This window comes from Lagenorhynchus albirostris, chromosome 11 (genome assembly GCF_949774975.1).
Source record: "Lagenorhynchus albirostris chromosome 11, mLagAlb1.1, whole genome shotgun sequence".
Classification (NCBI taxonomy): domain Eukaryota; kingdom Metazoa; phylum Chordata; class Mammalia; order Artiodactyla; family Delphinidae; genus Lagenorhynchus; species Lagenorhynchus albirostris.
In genome coordinates this window covers 26,600,228-26,619,142 of record NC_083105.1, presented here as the reverse complement: position 1 = coordinate 26,619,142, position 18,915 = coordinate 26,600,228, and the positions used below count along the sequence as shown (strand labels likewise).

Sequence of the window (18,915 nt, the reverse complement as noted above, 5' to 3'; positions counted from 1 at the left end):
CCACATTATTCGACCCACTACGTAAGGGGGGATGGACAGTGTGAAAATAAAGAAGAAAATAGCATGTCAGATGCAATCACTGTTAGGAATAAAAATAAAGCAAGGAGGGGGTAGGGCATGCTGACTGGAGGCAGGGGAGGTTAGTTTCAACCAGAGGATCCTGGAAAGCCTCAGGGGGGGCAGGGGGACAGCTGAGCAAAGACCCAAAGGAGCACACTCCACTTTGGGGATGCCCCCCTTCGTAGGCTATGACCTCATCTAGCCGAGTGGCTGGGAAGACAGTTTGAGGTGAAAGATGGTTCTAATTCTGCATCTGTCCCTCCTTTCCTTCCAATCCGGGATGTGTCCTCATGCCTGAAGTCTGTGCAGTGACACCCCTTTATGGTCCAGTGCAGCTCTAATGGCAGCGTTCATCATCATAATGGGGTTTTGGGGTGGCCCCACCTCCTTGTGTGAGGACCCCATTGTGCCAACTAATGGTGTAGAAGCAAGTGGGACAGCTGTCTGTGGGGTGGAAGCAGTGGGGAACAGAGAGGAATATGTTATTCGGGCCTGGGGGCATCACTGAATTACCCTGGCAGAGGCCAAACCCGGGCATCTGGGTTACCGAAGATGCTGAAAGGGATTTGGGGGCCTTCTCACGCTGGGAGGGGCGGGTCTTGGGTGGACATGAATCCCCTGGGTTCTTCATCATCTTTGCCAGCTGTTAGAAGAGCTGGGAGTATTTCAAAGCAGAAGGTGAAGAGGGGTTGAAACTATGAAGGTGCCCAGCTCTTTGCGCCTGGACAGCTGACAGTGGCTGGCACAGGGGGAACGCTCACCGTACTCAGAAGCCAGTTTTGTTTTTGGTCCAACCTCAGCCTCCAAACTACTTATCTTCGCATCTCTTTAATTGATGTAGCCTGACTCAAGCAGGTACCGTTAGGAACACCCCTTTTAGTAAATATATGTTTTAATGGAATAGATTTTTTGTTTTGAAATGCCCTTATCTCAGGCAGCAAGCAATTCTGTAAGTATGTATCGATTGGCTTTTAAAAATTCTTCAAATGTTTTCACTTGTCTTGGTGACCTAGTACTTGTCCTGTTCCCAGCAACTCCTCCACATTCAAACAGATGTTCATATCTTCATTGGAAGCCTTCCTGCCAGTCTTTTGTGTTTTTGCTCTTGTGATGTTTTGTAACATTTGGGCACTTGTATCCCGCTCTATGGAGAATGGACCATTTCTGAAATGCCCCATGTGGGATTCAGTATTGCTCTCTGGAAGATGGGGTTGTTACCGCTGCCAGCTGTTTACTGGTGGGGAAACTGAGATCCTAAGAGGCTAAGGAATGTGTTCCCTGTTACAGAACAAATGTGTGGGAGAGCAGTTTGGAACCCAGATCTTCCTGACTCAAGAGGCATCATTTTCCCATCTTTATTTCCTTGCTACCTGTTTTTTACGAATGCCTCCCTTAAATTCTTCAGTTCAGGGTTTGCATTTGGAAATTAAATCACCAACTTTTAGTGCACTCATCACCCACCAAAGAACCACATGGGGTGAAGGCCACAGCTCCCTTTTGTGTGAGTGTTTCAGTCTGCAGATGTGTTTTACGTGTGCTAAATAGCTCCAAGTTTCAAGACAAAGGTTGGTTTTCCACCACGCCAGTTAACTGGCCAGCCCAGTGAACAAAAATCAATGAAACAACTTAATGCTGGTATCATGGAGACATAGACAAGAATTTAGTCACTTGAAAATTTAATTCTTAATCCAATTTAGCTAACGCTTGTTGAATACCAGGCCAGATACTAGGCCCTGGGGAAACAAAAATGAATGAGGCTCTGCCTTGGAGAAGCTCACAGGTTAGTGTGCGAAGCAGGCACTGACCAAATAATTTCAATACGCCATGGGAGGCGCTCTCATAGCTGGGGCTCAAGGCATAGGGAGACCCGAAGAACCCTTGGGAGGAGGAGGGTTGTGATTAAGAAACTTCCAAGGGGCTTCCCTGGTGGCGCAGCGGTTAAGAATCCGCCTGCCAATGCAGGGTACATGGGTTTGAGCCCTGGTCCGGGAAGATCCCACATGCCACAGAGCAACTAAGCCCGTGCACCACAACTACTGAGCCTGCGAGCCACAACTACTGAACCCACGAGCCACAACTACTGAGCCCGCGAGCCACAAAGCCTGCACACGTAGCCCATGCTCTGCGACAAGAGAAGCCACCGCAATGAGGAGACTGCACACTGCAACGAAGAGTAGCCCCCACTCGCCTCAACTAGAGAAAGCCTGTGTGCAGCAACAAAGACCCAACACAGCCAAAAATAAATAAAAATAAAATAAATAAATTTATTTTTTAAAAAAAGGAACTTCCAAGACGCCGTGAGCTGTGTCTGCCTCCTTACATGGAAAAGGCAGGATGATTGTTGACCTGGTGTACGTGAGCAATGCAGAAGGCAGTCTGGTTACCCCTATTGCCCAGATCCCTCTTGCATCTCTATGATTTTGTGTGTGTGTTTGGCTTATGTCATCCAAACCTTTTACCTAAATTCTGTTTCACTTGCCTGTGTAATAAATATAATAACAACGATTTACTGAGGCATTATTGGAAGCCTCAGTTAAATAGATGTATGTTTTTGAAACAGCTCCATGAGATAGAAACAAGTATTATCTGCGTTTCTACAGTTGGAAAGCCGGAGACACAAGTGTGAGGGCATGTGATTTGCCCAAGGTCACCGGCTTGTAACTGGCAGACCCACTCTACTCTCCCCTTCCTTCACTGAAGTCTAGCCAGTCTGGTCTTTAGTCAGTTCCTTGCAGAGACCAAGCTTTCAGTGAACTCAGGGTCTTGGCACATGCTGTTCCTTCTGCCTGGAATGCTGTTCCCACTACTCTTGATGTGGCTGGATTGTTTTCATCCTTGAAATCTGAGCTGAAATGCCATCTTTCTTGACCAGCCTATCTAAAGTAATTCCTTCCTGCTATATTTTTGATTTCTGCAGAAGACTTACCTCAGTTTGAAACTATTTAAATTATTGTCTGCTTATTTGGTTTTTGTCTGTGTGCCTCAACAGAATATAAGCTCATTAAGAGGGGAGCTTTAACTGGCTTAGGTATTCATGTGTCCCCAGTGCCCAGTGTTTGATGTCTTGTGGGCACTCAGACAATATTTGTAGAAGGAATACTAGATATGGCACTAGGCCCTGGGGGTGCCAAGGTGAATAAGGTTAGCCTTTTCCTTGGGGATCTTATAGTCTGGTCAGAGAGACAGGCAATTAGCAACCAATGCATTGTGCTTTGTAACATTTGTAAGGTGCCCATGGGGACACAGAGGAGGGCACGACTGCTTTGCCTGGAGGCTGGGTAGATATGGAGGAGGTGACATTGAACTAGGAACACCATTTCACCAGTATTGCAGGCCCTGGGGCATTCTGCACATGCCAGGAAGAGCTGGGCAGTTTTCACTGCATGTGTTTATTAAGTAACTGCTCTCTGTGAGGCACCACGCACTAGATATTAGCGACCGTTGTATTTAGGAGCTTGTAGGCTAGAGAGACAGACTTATCAACCCATGATTGCCTGGGGATGAGTTTGGAGAGGAAAGCAGGAGCTCGATCATGGTATTGAGTACTGAGATGAGTGTGGAAATGTGTGTTCTAGGCCACCGGTCATGAAAGTGATGTAGGTAGAGGCGTTTGGTGTAAGTGAAAGGGTGCCACTGAGGGTTCCTAAGTAGGAAGTGGTGTGATCAGTTCTGTCCTTGAGAATACCTAGATGTTGTTGTGGAGGCTGACTGTAGGCAGGGAGGAGGGAGGCCCATCAGAAGGCTGCTGCAGGAGCCTAGGTGAGAAGTGATGGGTGAGGCGGACTGCAGGAGATAGTATAGAGAAATGCTTGGAATTAATAGGTCACAATCAACTGGTATGAGAGATGAGAAAAAAAGAGTAAAAAAAGGCCCGAAGTTTTCTAATTTGATCTTCCGTTTGGATTATTACTCATTAACTGAGATCAGGCAGTGTTTCCCAACGTGCATGGCTAGAACTTCTAATCCCTCAACAAAAACGTTGGAAGATGGTGCATCATCCGTTTCTGTCTTGGAAAGTTACAAAGCGCACAGGCATATTCAAGGCTCTGAGAAGTCCTGCAATAGAGAAGACCATTAATTTTATTTAGTGTTTCCCAAATTTCTTGACCCTCCTTTAACACTAACACCTAAAACAACCCGAAGGACACACTTTGAGAAATGCTGAGAAGTGGAATAAAACCTATATTTTCCCGTAAGGCCCAAGCTCTGGGAGGACATATTTACTTTTATCTTGGCATTCATGACATTGCTATGCCGGAAACCTTTGAACATTTTGAGGCATTGGCACAGTAGTAAGAGTATGGATACCAGTGCCAGACTGCTGAGATTCATAGCATGCTAACCTCTCCGTGCCTCAGTTTCCTCGTCTTTGAAATGGAGCCGATAACAATACCTACTCCCTGAGGTGGTTGTAGGATCAACGAGTTAAGTCCCGGAAAGTCTAGAAACAGTGCCTGGCCCCTGGGGAGGGCTCAGTGAGTGAGAGCCCTTATGAGGGGCATTACAGGGTAGGAGATGAGACCATGGACTCGGAAGCTGCACTGCCTGGTTTGGTATCTCAGCCGCTCTGCTTCCTAACTCTGTGACCTTGGGAAAACAATATGGAGGCTTCCGTGCCTCAGTTTCCCCCAGCTGTAAAGCAGGGAAATTTGTTGTACCTACTTCATAGCTTTGTGAAGAATAAGTGGATCAAATCATGTGAAAGAACGTCTCTTGGCAGGTGAGGTGTTTTCACTTAAAAAAAACAAATCTTCTAAATTGTCTCTGTTATTAGCATCATTTTCTTATGTAGATTGGATCTTCATCACTGGAGCTGAAATTCAGTTTTTCAGCTTTCCCGGCAAGTTATTTTGGTCTCGTATTTTGGCATCCCCCTTGGCTGACTCTGGAGGCCTGCAATTCAGAGTTTAGTTTTTCACAGTGACTTCCAATTCTCTTCTTTTCAGTCGAGATTGGTTTCTCCATCTTGTGGACTGACAGCATTAATGAAAGCCCCCGGATTCTGGGGACCACGTGGCCGGCCCTTCCTCTGGACTCCGTGCCTTTCTGAAAAATGCAGACAGCTGTTTCAAATCACTTAGCGGAAGACCTTTGCTCTTGTGGCAGAAATCTACCCACAGGATGGACACAGTCTCCTGTTTCCTGAGAGAGAGGCTGGATTGTTTCCTTGTTAAAAGTTTTCTGATATTGTATCGGTAGAGAATCTTTGGAACAGGTCACACCACTGCTCCCATTCAAGCCAATTACCGGATATTTAGTTATCAGTTTACTTCAGGGATTGTCTGCTCTTGGTGAACAATTAGATTAGAAGATGCTGATGAAATTCGAGCGGCAGGAAGTAGAAGTTACATGTCTGAGTTCAGAGTTTCTATTTCAAGTTTGAGTAAGTGCTAAATTCTTACCGAGAGATTTTAGCCTAATAGAGTCACATTCTCAAGGTCCCCCAGCCCATCCCATGGGCATTTCACCTGCCTGGAAACTTCAGCTCATTTCCAGAGGTGGGTCTCCCTGTTCTTTATGTTGGCATGAAAACAATAATTTAAGCCATCCCCATTAAAAAAAAATAGAAATACTGTATAAATACAATACTGTAACAATAAATTTACAAGTCGATCCAGCTGGGCACTGTTCCCAGACTACCAGCTGAGCAGAAACACAAATAAGTAAAGAAGAAAAACTGTTATACGATGCAAATGGCTTCAATCTCATTGTTTTCTGCTACTCTTATACTGCAGATAGATAGAACTGAAGTTACATTACAGATAAACAGGTTTTGTGGGCTAACCTGGAGACCTAATCACTGTTCATAACATTATTTCTGTGGGGAGAAAAGTGTATTCCATATTACAAACAGATGGTTTGCAAGCAAATTTCTGGAACACAATAGATTTGTGAGTTGGGGCCTCCTGGAATTTTAACCTCTAGTTGGATGTTTTGTATTCAGGGCTAGTGATGTGTGAAAATTCAAGGCCTCTCAGGTTCCCCCCCACCCCGCCCCTGTTTTCCTCCCGAATCCTTGCTTCCCCTCTTCGTCCTGGATGCGCTGTCTCACCTTCTCTATTCATCTGTTCCTGGGGTCCTCATCTCTGTCGCCTCATCCTGGCACAGCCCCCTCTCCAACCACTGTTGGGGCCCCAGGAAGCCAGGAGGAACTCTACATGTCATGGTGTTTGTGCACCTTATTAAATGGCAGCTAGGGCTCACAGGAGGCCCTGCAGCCGAGGGGCCAAGCGTGGGGCTCTGAAACCAGACTTCAGCCACTTGGGGCTGTGCACCCTTGGCACGTTATTGCACCTCTCTGAGCCTCCGTTTCACCCCTGTAGAATGAGGTGGTTGTGAGGACTAATGGGGGAAGACTAACTGTAAACACTCAGAACAGTGCCAGGCATGGGGCAGTGTTCCTTCCAGGCAGGTGCATGGTGGAGTAGTTACTCAGGGACATCAGGGTTTAGACAGATTTCCACAAACTCAGGAAGCAAACCCATTGTATGCAAATGCTTTCTGAATTCCAAACAGCAAACTTAGAAACAAGTGTCTGGAATCTCCCTGTTCATGAGTCGGTGCCGGGGTAGGTTTTGAATGAACGTTACGAGTTAGGGGTCTGGGAGGGTTGGTCCACGTACTCGAATAGTGTGAGTGACAATCTCAAACTCTTATTATTTTGAATAGATTAAGCTCTACAGCAGATTTTATGAACAAGCCTGTTAAATAGTTTCATTCACTAAATTGCATCCACGGTTCTTTAACCTAGCAAAGGTTTTTTTAAATTAACTTTTGGGTTTGGGGATTTTTTTTTTTCTTCAGGCAGTTTTTTTCTTTGCATTTGAGCTGGCTGTTTCCTAATTTGCAAGTAGGCTAGTGTCTGCACATTGGCCTTATTTTGTAGGCAAGAGAGCTAGCTGGAAATAAGGACTAGAAAAATAAAATACTGGTTGGGAGGCGTAGGACTTTTGGAGAGATCCTCCGTAGAGAGTGGGGCAATAGCATAAGATAAGAAAAGCAAACATATCTCTGCCATTTTTTTCCAGAATGCGCTCATTCTAATTTGAATCCCATTTTCCTCCTATCTGTGGCCTGAAGAAATTGTAATGAAGCCAGTTAAGAAATCAGCCTATTGGAGACGGCTTCATTGAGGATCCGCCTCACCGAGAGTCGAGTCTGACAATGAGATTTTAATTGTATTTGGGCAAAGGCTTAAGTGTCTATGCACTTGGCCCTTGCTTTCGTGGATGTATAGGAATAAGAGTGATGGCTTTCAAAAGGGACCATTTCAAAGTAACTGGTTTTGTTTACTAAAACGTGGGAGCTGTAAGATCTGTTCCCCCTCCTGAAGAAATCTGTGTGGGTAACGTGCTGTCGTGAAGATTTTATAATCTGCCGTACTGGAGAAGTAATAAGATATTGTTGTTGGTTGACCATCTGGTTATTCATTCTTGGTGTCACAGTTTGCTTTTTTATTTTTTTATTTTTATTTTTCAGCTGGTGAGAAGCAAGGAATGAGAGTTTAGAAATCTCAGAGGCGTTTTATAAACCAGGAATTTATGTTTAGTTGCTTAACATGGTTAAATTTTGTTTTCACCTTATACAAAATAGGAATTGAAAGGTCCATGTATATATTTTTTTCCTTCTTTTTTTTCCCCCCAAAAAGACAAACTGAAAACCTCAACTTCTAATCTGTTGCCTCTCTGGCCCCAGATTCAAACTTTTAGCTTACATTAAAGATAGTCTCTTGACTGCAAGTATAAGTCAGACATAAATCATAAGGAAACTCTAGAAAGAAAAATCACCTACAGAAAGGACCTGTAGAGATTTCATGTTTCATCCATTCATTCAAAAATATTTATTGAAACCCTAGTATTTGCATACCATGCTGCCAGACACTGAAGGATTTATAGAAGAAATATTAAAGACACTTTCCTTTCCTTTGAGGATCTTACAGCTTACTTGGGGGGAAATGACACAGACATATGAAACAGTTAAGTTGTAATTCAAGGCAGCATATGATTAAATACCCAAATGTGTGGTGCTGACAAGAGATGCCATAGGAGGTCAGAAAAGGGACTGATAATTCAGTGGCACTACCGTTTTCTGCCTACAAATTGGCAAATTGTAGCACTATTTGTATGAAATATTTTACACTTGTTTTTTTGGCAGCCTTAGGCCTTGACTCCCAGGCAGTATTAAGAGCCTACAAAAATATTTGTACGCCAGTCACTCTAGAACTGACTTTTTTCTCTTTTTTTTTTGCCTTTTTTTAGGCAGAGGAAGTGCCTTATACAAACCAGAATGCCTCTGAGAGGCAGGTAGTTTTTGACAGTCATCATCACTTCCAAATACAAAATAGGAAACCAACCTCATCATTCCGTGTTTCAATCCAGCCGTACGTGTACCTCCATCGCAAACTCTCCCTGATGTTGAAAAGGAGGTTTAATTTGCACTTAATGTCTGTGATGGACGAAGTAGTCATCAAGGGTCAGGTGAATTTATGGCTTTGGAGAATTGCTGATGAAAGTCCCCGCGGTCATGAGAAGGAGAAGGAGATGACACAGGTGGAGGAGAGTTTGGGCACAGATGTGCTCCCTGAAAGCAGGGCTCCCCAGGATGGTAGAATATGATGACATGCTGAAAGTATTGCACTTGGGGGTGATGGTTAATGAAACTCGCTGGCTTCCTGTTCTATTTTTGTCATATTCAAATTAGCTCAGCGCTCAAAGATGAAGCCATGGGGCCTAAATTCTTAAGAATTAAAAAAAAGAGAGAGAAGAGGAAGAAGAAGAAATAAAATGCTTGTGAAGTCAAATGCACTGTTGGGGACCACACCTCACTCCACTCACATCCTTTCAGGGACTCCCCAGAGCTGAATGTGGTTATTATTTAGTTGCTTTTCAATCTCACATGATTTATGAATTTTCGGGTTTTTTTAAAACTTACTGTCACTAGTTCTCCTCCACCCCTTCGTTTTAACCTTGGGCCTTGAGGAGGCAGAGGTAACAGATGTTTTGTTCTTTTCCTTGATACCGTTCAGGGGATGTCTGTGGAGCCCAACACCATTCGGAAATCACAGGGCCCTTGGTGTTCATTCTTCTTGTTAAGTTGGCGGCCCTGCTGGTGAGGCAAGAGTTTCCAAGTTCGCGTGACCTAGAGTGACAGAGACAGGCGTCAAGCAAAGCGGTGATCTCACCTTTCAGCTTATGATGGTGTTTATCAAAGTAGTTGGCCCTGGAAAAAAAAAAAAAAACGTAGTTGGCCCTGACCCCAGCTTAACATTTATTCGGGGGCATCCTCTGAGCTGGCCGACTTGGCAAAGCGGCCCTGGCAAATGTTTTACCCAGTATCTTTTGATATAATTTGACATCTGTCGAAATAAATGCTATGTAGCAGATGGTTCTGGAATGTCTTATCAAATTCTTGGGAAGACTCTGCCCTTGCAATATGTTTATTTGATTATCATACTGCAAAGCACAAAATGGTCGCTTTCATTTTTTTTTAACAACAAAAAAAGTTACACAATGGGTTGATATTCTAGAAATGAATCGCAAACCTAAAATGTATACAATGTGTAAACCCTTTCTTGAGCTGTTCTGTACCAGGTTTTTCTGAAGGGGGCTCTTTAATTGTAGAATGCAGAAGAAGCTGTGTTTTGGATGTATTTGGCAATGTTATCTTGAGAGAGATGGCTCAGGAGTCTAAGTTCAACATGTCCACATTTGTTCTCTGCTCTGAGACATGATGGAAAAAATGCTCTGCTGGTTTCCTGTTGCTTTTCATGGTTTTCGCATCGTGTTCTTATTCTTTCTTGAAATCAGTAATCCACTATAAAGCCTGGCATCTTGAGCCGAAGCCAAGTATGAGAAAGTTTTAACTGATGCATGTGTGCTGCTACCCCCCTGTTTTTTCTTTTTTGATAGGTGTACTTTCAAAGAAGATTGTGTGCATTTAAAGAACTCAGAAAACTGGCTGGATATTTCATCTGGAGCTAAAAAGTGCCCTGAAATTTACCTATTTCGAAGCAGTAAAGATAAGGTAAGAGGAAAGATTTTTAACTGGTCTCTACTGTCTCATTTTACACAACTGACGCCAGCTTCCTTCTGTGTGTAAAATATCCATTAGTGATCAAATAAGCTTAGTTATGAGATCCTCATTATCAAATTATCAAACTCATTTAGTTAACTGATACTTAGTGCCCACCAGATGCCATACACTCTGCAAGGTGATGGGGAGGTAGCAGAGAATAAGACACATCATGGGCCTGCCCTCATGGAGTTTGTCGTCTTACGCAGCTAAAGATGACCTTTATTTGTTGAAATTAAGGAAAAGATGGACTACTAATGTTGCAGAAAAATACATTGATAGGGACTTTCCTGGCGGTCCAGTGGTTAAGACTTTGCCTTCCAATGCAGGAGGTGCGGGTTGCAATCCCTGGTTGGGGAGCTAAGATCCCACATGCCTCGTGGCCAAAAAACCAAAATGTAGAACAGAAGTAGTATTGTAACAAATTCAATAAAGACTTTTAAAAATGGTCCACATCAAAAAAAAAAAATCTTTAAAAAAAAACCCACATTGATTAAAAAAGAGAGAAAAAAAATAAGTTCAGATTCATGGTCAAGATTCCTTAAATGTGTCTTAAGTGTCGAATTTTGTTGTTTTATGGTTTCTTTTCCTGATGTGTTCAGACTTCTCTTGACAACTGTCTTATGTGCATGGCTTCAGGTGATGTTGATAGAGAGGGAGAGAAAGCAATGTGGGCGGTGAATATCGCAAGGGGGGGTGTTTCCTGGAAAGTCCATGGGCTCTTGCTATGGCAGTACCGCCATGGGCAGCACAGCAGCCCTGTCATTGGATGAGAGAAAGGTAGCAACGTGAGCACATTCAGGCATTTTCTGATTCACATACCAACTGCGCCCCATGGGAGAATGGAATTCCTGCCTTGCAGTCTCGGTGGCTGGAAGGAGACATTTTCTCCCTAATTACAGCTCTTGTATTATGGATAACTGTACAGAATCACCATCAGCAGCCTTGACCTGTCTGTCGAGCTCACTCTGTTTTATTTGAATGCCACATTAACAAGGAGATGGGTCACTTTCTCTTTCCCCTTACACTTTGCCATTTCAAATAGCAAGAACCGTACCACTTAAGATGATTTAACATTTAATAAAGGAGAGCCAGAGCACTTAATGAGGGATAAATAATAAAAAGAATCAAGCTTTCAGGTCATAACTGATCAGAACTCATGGATTTCAAGTTATCTGACTGTTGTCACTTTCTGTTGTCCTCGTGTGGGTGGCACTGTGGAGGATGGGGGGGGGGCAAAAAAAACCTGTCGAAGCCTTCATCCAAGCCTCCATCAGCCCTGCACCAGAATGAATAGATTCTGTGAAAAGGATGCTTACGCATCTAAGTATAGGTATGGCCAAACTTTTATTTCTCTTATCAGTCTGCAGAATAGCCGACTTTAGTGCTGATAGAGACTGGCAGAAAGTACCATGATCGTTGAATACACCCAGGACTCCGATGAGTTAAGATTACACAAAGTTTTTTTCTTCTATCATTTTGAAAATGTTAAGGGTAGTACTTCGGCTCAGTGAGGTGAGGGAAAGTAACTTGTTCATTGACTGAAAAGTGCTGCTTACACAATTTGCTGACCTGTCTTTGGGTTCACTAGTATAAGTTAATCACCATTCACATCTAGTCTGGAACATTACAAAAAATATTTACCACCCAGAGAACTATGGGTGCTTTCTTCCCCACCCTGAGTCCCACTGTGGTTTGCCCTAATCCCTCTAGAGTCTTCCCACAAAGCCATTACCTCACTCTCTCCAGCTAACCACCACTCTCAAGGTAAAGGAGATAACGAGTTTAGTAATTTGAGTAAAGCTATTCTTTGAACCCAACTTTGGGCTGATTATTTTAGTAATTTCGATAAGATGTCAGTCTCCATTTCTTGGTCATATTATTTCAAAATATTTCCTATCTTGATTGTTAGCTGTGACTTGCCTGAAAGTCTTAGATCTTTGGTTATTTAAATAATTCCTTATCCCAGACCCATAGAGATGGAAGTCTATGGTTTTCCCTGATTCTATCTATTAGCTTGGTTCAAAGAGTGTTTGCTCACTGCCCATCATATACCTAATAACATTCTAGTAACTTTCGTGGTATGGGAAAAAAAGACCCATATAGTACAGAGACTCTGTTTCCAAGAAGCTTTGTCTCTTTACACAAGACAATGAGAAGACAGTGTATCCTCATCCTCGTTATGAAATTGGCATTAAAAAGAAAGAATTAGAGCAATTCCAGTTGTCTTGGAGGGACTTCATGAGATTTTGTTGAGTAAAAACATCAAGATGCAGAAAAGTACGTATAGCATGATCTTGTATTGATCCAAAAAATGTCCCTGTGTATGTTCATGTATGTATGGCTCTATATGGTTATTTGAGCATGGAGAAAAACATGGAAGAATTCGTGCTAGGTAAACATAGGTTCCCCTGATGGAATGATTCATGTGGTGGAGGAAAGGTCAGAGACAAGTAAAAAAAACAAGCAAAAACACAAACAACTGAAATCCTCATACACACAGAGAAACACAAAAAGGGATGCGTGACATCTCATTTTGCATTATGTAAAATTATATGTTTGTATACCTATAAAGAGATTTTTAACAGTCAGTAAAAATGGCTTATACTGATAAAAACAGAAAAAATGTAGGAATAAAAGTATTTCCCACAAACAGCATGGTTCCTAAAGGAGAGACTAGAAATGTTCTTTTACACATCAGAACAGAAACATCAATTCCATCACTGATACAACCAACATTGTTTCTAAAGTTGTGTCCCGTGTAGTAATACAAGAAACAAGTAATAGAAATAATTATTAGAATGGAATAGACAAAAATATCATTATTTGCTAATCTTAAGTGGTTGTATATCTGTAAAATCTAAATATATTAGCTTTTAAAACTTTAATTGTTCAGTAAACATTCAAGTAACAATAACCTTACTACATGTAAGACAAACTGTTAACATCCATTAATAAAAGATCCCATTCATTAAAAACAACAGAAGTACTCAGGCACAAACTTGAAGAATGAGGTATATACCCTGTATTTTAAAATCATTTTTACTAGGAGATACATGTTGAAGCCAGCTACGAAAATAGTGATTTTGGCTATGCGACAGCTTGTCTTAAGCAATAGTAATAGTAATTAGATAGTGAGGCAGTGGTCTATTGATGCTATTTATAATTCATACTAGGAAAACCTTATCAATTAAAAGCATAAGCAAATATAAAAACAAAGACACATAAAGTATTTTCTTGGAAGATATGAAAAACATCTTAAATATATCCAGACATATACTATGTTTCTTGGTGGGAAGAGATCATAAAAATGTCACTACTTCCTCAATCTATTTTCTAGATTTCATGCCATCCCAGTGAAAATTTGAATAGACTGTCTTAAAATTAATATAAAGTTCATCTGGAATAATAATATGAACTGGTCAAGAATATCCAAGATATATCTTGAAAAAATAAAATTATTTAAGCAAGACCATTTCCATATGATTGTAAACACATATATAGTGGCAATAATTTGGCCCATGACCCTGGTTTAAAAATAGGAATATAGATCCATGGAATAGAGTAGAAAGCTCAGAAATAGATGTAAAAATTTTGGGGCTTCCCTGGTGGCGCAGTGGTTGAGAGTCCGCCTGCCGATGCAGGGGACGCGAGTCCGTGCCCCGGTCTGGGAGGATCCCACATGCCGCGGAGCGGCTGGGCCCGTGAGCCATGGCCGCTGAGCCTGTGCGTCTGGAGCCTGTGCTCCGCAATGGGAGAGGCCACAACAGTGAGAGGCCCGCGTACCAAAAAAAAAAAAAAAAAAAAAGATGTAAAAATTTTAAAGAGCATTATCGTAAGAGGAAACAAAAGAATTATTTCATGAAAGTTGATGAAATAACTGGCTTACAATGTGGAAACATAGTTTAATTCACCTTTTTTACTTTAAATATAAAATAAATTTTAGGCTAATTAAGAAATTCATCTAAAAACCTAACAGAAAGTAACTGAGCATCAGATAATTTGGAAGTATAATTTTCTGGCTCTGAAGGAATATATTCTGTAATAGCAAGAGAAAAATATTCATATACTTGACTTTTTAAAAAAATCTATACAAGGAAAAATAAGAGATGACTAAAGCACATACTTCAGGAAAAACATTTATGACAGGCAAAATATTAATCGCTAGACATGAAAGCTAGGAGAAAGTAAAAAGAAAAATCTAGAGACACCAAAAAGTAAGTGGGCAGAAGTGTATATTCTCACAAGAGGAGGTTTAGAGGGTTGGATATAGATATGGAAGTATGTTCAGCTTCACCAGTTATCAAATAAGTACAAATTAAAGTGAAAATAAGGTTTGCTGACACCTAGTGATGGCGATGCCAATTAACACAACCTTTTTGGAAAGCAATTTGGCGATATGTTTCAGAAGTCATAAATATATTCATTCTGCTTGAAGCACTAATTCCAGGCTTAGGCTTCTGAAGAAGTAATTTGAAAGAAAACCCATAAGCTTACAGATGTTATTGCAGCGGCATTTATAGACTTAGAAACTTGGAAATAACCAGACTGGCAAAATAAGAGGAAAGGTTACGTAAAGTAAGGTCTGTCGATAGAATGATAGAATGTTATGCGGCAAGAAGTTCTTTGGCCCCATGGACATTACTAGCTAATTGACACTCAGACTTCATATCTCATCTGATTCTTTGGGTCTTCATTCCCTCTTTATCCAACTTAACTCAAGAAAGAGTTATTAACTTGGCAAGGATTCCCACGTTGGGTTCATCAAGCCAAGGTATCAGCTTTTTAACCATGCTTGCCTGGAACCCAAAGTTGCACAAAAATACCTTCAACTCCCTGGCTATCCTCTTCTTCCGCTGCTTGAAAACACTTACTGTCTCCTATTTTCAGATCAACTCCAACTTCTTCTGCCCCATTGTTCCCCTGAAACTGAACTCCGTGGAGCCATTCCAGCAGACACTATAAGTCCTCATCTTACTTGGCCTCTTGGCTGCATTCTTGAAACTCTGTCTTCCATCACCTTCCGTGGCGCACCTTCTCCATGCTGTCTTCCTTCCTTCTTGACTATGCCTCGACCTCCTTTGCTGGCTCCTTCTCTCCTTGACTCTAAATGTTGGAGTTATTTCAGCCCCAGGTTTGGCTCTTCCTCTCTTCTGACTCTGTACTTTGTCCACAGACAATCTTATCCACTCCCATGGCTTGATATACCATCTATATGTTGATGTCTCCTTTATCTCCCACCCAGATTGCTTCTGGGCTCCAGGCTTATTATATCTTCTTAATTATCACACAAGCATCTTGAACTACACACATCCAAAAATTGAAGTCTTGATTTTTCCACCAAAGGTCTGCCTCCTGCTCGTGTGTCCCATTGCAATATACAGTACCTCTGTGTCCAACCATTTGCTTACCACATCCACATGCCCCACTTCCAGTCCTGCCCCATGCTACCTCTAATGGGTATATTGAAGCTGTCAGTTCTTTCCATTTCTACTGTACCATCCTAGCCCAGGCTTCTATCCTCTCTTAATGATCTCCATCCCATGTGACCCTCCCGTTTTCATCTAGCAGACTTTCCCACACTTCTGCTAGACTATAAGCTCCTTGAGGGCAAGGACGGTAGCTGCTTGCTTCACTGAAGTAATCAGTGCCTTGTGTAGCACATGGCACCTCCTAACAGCTTGATAAATGTTTATGGAATAAATTAATGCAATGATTACAGTTATGTAAATGCTATGTATATGAGAACTGGAAGGCAATGTGGAAAATTTAAAACAGCTAGTGAAAATAGGACTTTAACAAGCCTTCCGGTGCTTTTGTTATGATGTTTGAGGAATGAATTCAATTTAAGACATACATGTGTACAGGATAACAGGTGATAACGGTCATGTGCTGAGATGTGTGGTACAGGGAGAAATGCAGGGGTGAAGCATGTGTGAGAGTTCAGCCAGGTGTTGAAGATGAGCTGCTGGGGATGGTCTGGGGTTCAGTAATATGTTCAGGTCCCCTGGAGAGGGTTGGACTTCAGTCCAGTGGAAGCTGGACTCTAAGAACTTGCGTTCCAGCATGATCCTATGGCTCAGAAACAGGATTTTTTGAAAATGGAAAGATGGGGGTGAGATCCCAGGGCTAGAAGAGATTTAGCAAGCGTATCAGAAGATGAGAGACAGTGGTCTTAGCTGGCTGTGCAGAGTCTGGGCAGAGGTCTGAAGTATAACAGAAGATGGACACCTATCACTCTCCATCGTGGGTGATAAGGTTACCACTTCCTATGGTCCCAGCTTCCTAAAATTTAGCCCACCTCCTCACCAGATCCCCTGCATGCACATGATGCAGAAGTGGTCTCCCATTGGCGTGTTAATTTTAACTTTCCTTTTTGTTTTTCTTCTTCTTCCTCTTTTTCCTTTTTCTTCTTTCCTTCCTCCCTCCCTCCCTCCCTCCCTCCCTCCATCACTCCCTCCTTCCTTTCTCTCTCTCTCTCTCTCTCTCTCTCTTTCTTTCTTTCTTCTTCTCCTCCTCCCTCCTAAACATAAACAAATGAAAAAAAATTGTGTATTTGGATGAGCATACTTAATATCATAAAGATATAAAATCCCCTAAAATGAATGCATATATTAGTACAATTCCAGTTAAACTCACAGTCCCCACACCCCATTTGCGTAAAATGATCTTAAAGTTCATATGGAAGAATAATGTTTAGGAAATGCTAAGAAAATTATGAAAATAAAAATAGAGAGATTTGGGCTTCCCTGGTGGTGCAGTGGTTGAGAGTCTGCCTGCCGATGCAGGGGAGGCGGGTTCGTGCCCCGGTCCGGGAAGACCCCACATGCCGCGGAGCAGCTGGGCCCGTGAGCCATGGCCGCTGAGCCTGCGCATCCGGAGCCTGTGCTCCGCAGTGGGAGAGGCCACGGCAGTGAGAGGCCCTCGTACCGCAAAAAAAAAAAAAAAAAAAAAAGACAGAGTTGCCATAAATATATTTAAATCCACAGTAGTAAAAATTTGATGACATTGGAGTAGAATTAGATCAATAGATAATTGGAAGAGTGCAAAGTTCAGAAATAGCTTGCAGGTATATGGTGATTTAATATATGACAAAAGGGGTAGTTCGGTGGGAAAAGGAATTTTTTTTTTTTTTAGTAAGTGGTTGTGACATAGCTGATTAACCATCTGGATAAAAATAAAGTTCGACCCTTATCTTACACTATACATAAAAATAAATTCCAGATGGATTAAAGACATAGTTTAAAAAATAAAGCAACAAAGATGGTGGAACAATATTATATTTGTCCACAAGCAAGACTTTGGGAAGAACTTTATAACCAAGACAAGAAACCCTGCATTTGATTACATAAAAACACATTGTGTAGGGTAAAAGATAACACACATACAATTGCAAGACAAACAGATCAGGAGAAAATATGTCAGAAATATGACAGATAAGGATTAATATCTGTACTATACAGAGAGCTCTTAAAATTGATAAGAAAAATACACACAAAGCAGAAAAAATGGTCCAAGGATATGAATATGCGATTCACAAAAGAGCAAATTAAATAGCCAACAAAACATCTCTTTCTTTATATTGGCAATCTAAGAAATTCTCCTTCTATGGCAAGTCAGAGGTGAGTTCATTTAAGGCTCTAGGATGGATGATGGAAATGATGGAAAAAGACCATAATTTGGTTCCTGAAATTTCTTCCCCACACAGACGACTGTGACTGTGGTGGGAAGCTTCTCTCCAAGACACTCGGAGTGCATGGTGCAGAACGTGGACACCGGCAGGATGCTCTGCAAGGGTAAAAGTGTATCCAATGAGACCTGCACCTGCAGCATCCCGACCAGAGCAACCTACAAAGGCAAGTGGACTCTTGCTGTTTTTTGTTGTTGTTGTTGTTGGAAAATGAAGCAGGCAGGAGAAACTTCTGAGTCCAGATTGCCCAGGAAACAAGTTAAATGACAGAATCTGAATAGTCCCACGCTGTAGACTCTCTCTCCCCCTACCCCTTGCTTCCCACTTTTCCCCTCAGTCCCGCTCACCTCTGCTCCACTCATCACAGGAGTGCAGGACCCCACAGTCACATGTGGCTGGAGAATGACAGAGGATGGTAAGTTGGTTAGGTGAGTGGAGTCAAGCCAGAGACCTTTGGGCTGACCTTACATGGATGGTTCAGATAATTCAGAGATCTGAACATCTGGGAATGCCCTTGATGAGATGAGAAAACAGAACGGCCAATATTTTATCATCTTAAGTTCATTGCATTCGTTCATTCATACAGGACGTATTTATTGAGCATCTACGTGCCAGACACTGTGCTAAATGGTAGGGAGTCAGTGACCGAAAACACTCACCTGGTCCTTGTTCACAGTATTTAGAGCCTCTTGGGGTAGAGATGAGTAAACAGCACCTTACGGTGCAGTGGGTAGCATGCAGGGAACATAGCACACCATGGGGAGCACATGAAAAGGGCACCTAACTGGACTTGTGGGGGCAGGTGAGGATGCAAGGAAAACTTTCTGGAGGATGAATAGGGTTGAGCTGGACAAAGAAGAAGGGGAAGAGTAATGCAGTCAGAGAACAACTAGTGTGATGGCCAAAAGGAGAGAAAAAGCTTTGTCTGAGGAGCCAGAAGAGGTTCTATATGGCCAAGGCAAATAAGGTAGAAAGCAGAATGATAGAAAATGGATACCAAAGAAGGTACAAAGTGTCTGGCACAAAGTAGCCATTGACGATCAATAAATTTCTGTTGAATGAATGGCCGCAGGTGGAGAATGGGACAGGAGGAG

General features: G+C 42.1%; 1 protein-coding gene across 1 annotated transcript in view; it reads left to right on the top strand.

Annotated features, from left to right (window-relative positions):
* Positions 1-18,915, top strand: part of PLXNC1 (plexin C1) — a 141,975-nt gene that overhangs the window by 44,377 nt on the left and 78,683 nt on the right. Inside the window, exons 5-6 of the mRNA XM_060165098.1 lie at positions 9,969-10,083; positions 17,840-17,987. Coding sequence (XP_060021081.1) covers positions 9,969-10,083; positions 17,840-17,987 — 263 coding nt within the window. The remainder of the gene's footprint in view (positions 1-9,968; positions 10,084-17,839; positions 17,988-18,915) is intronic.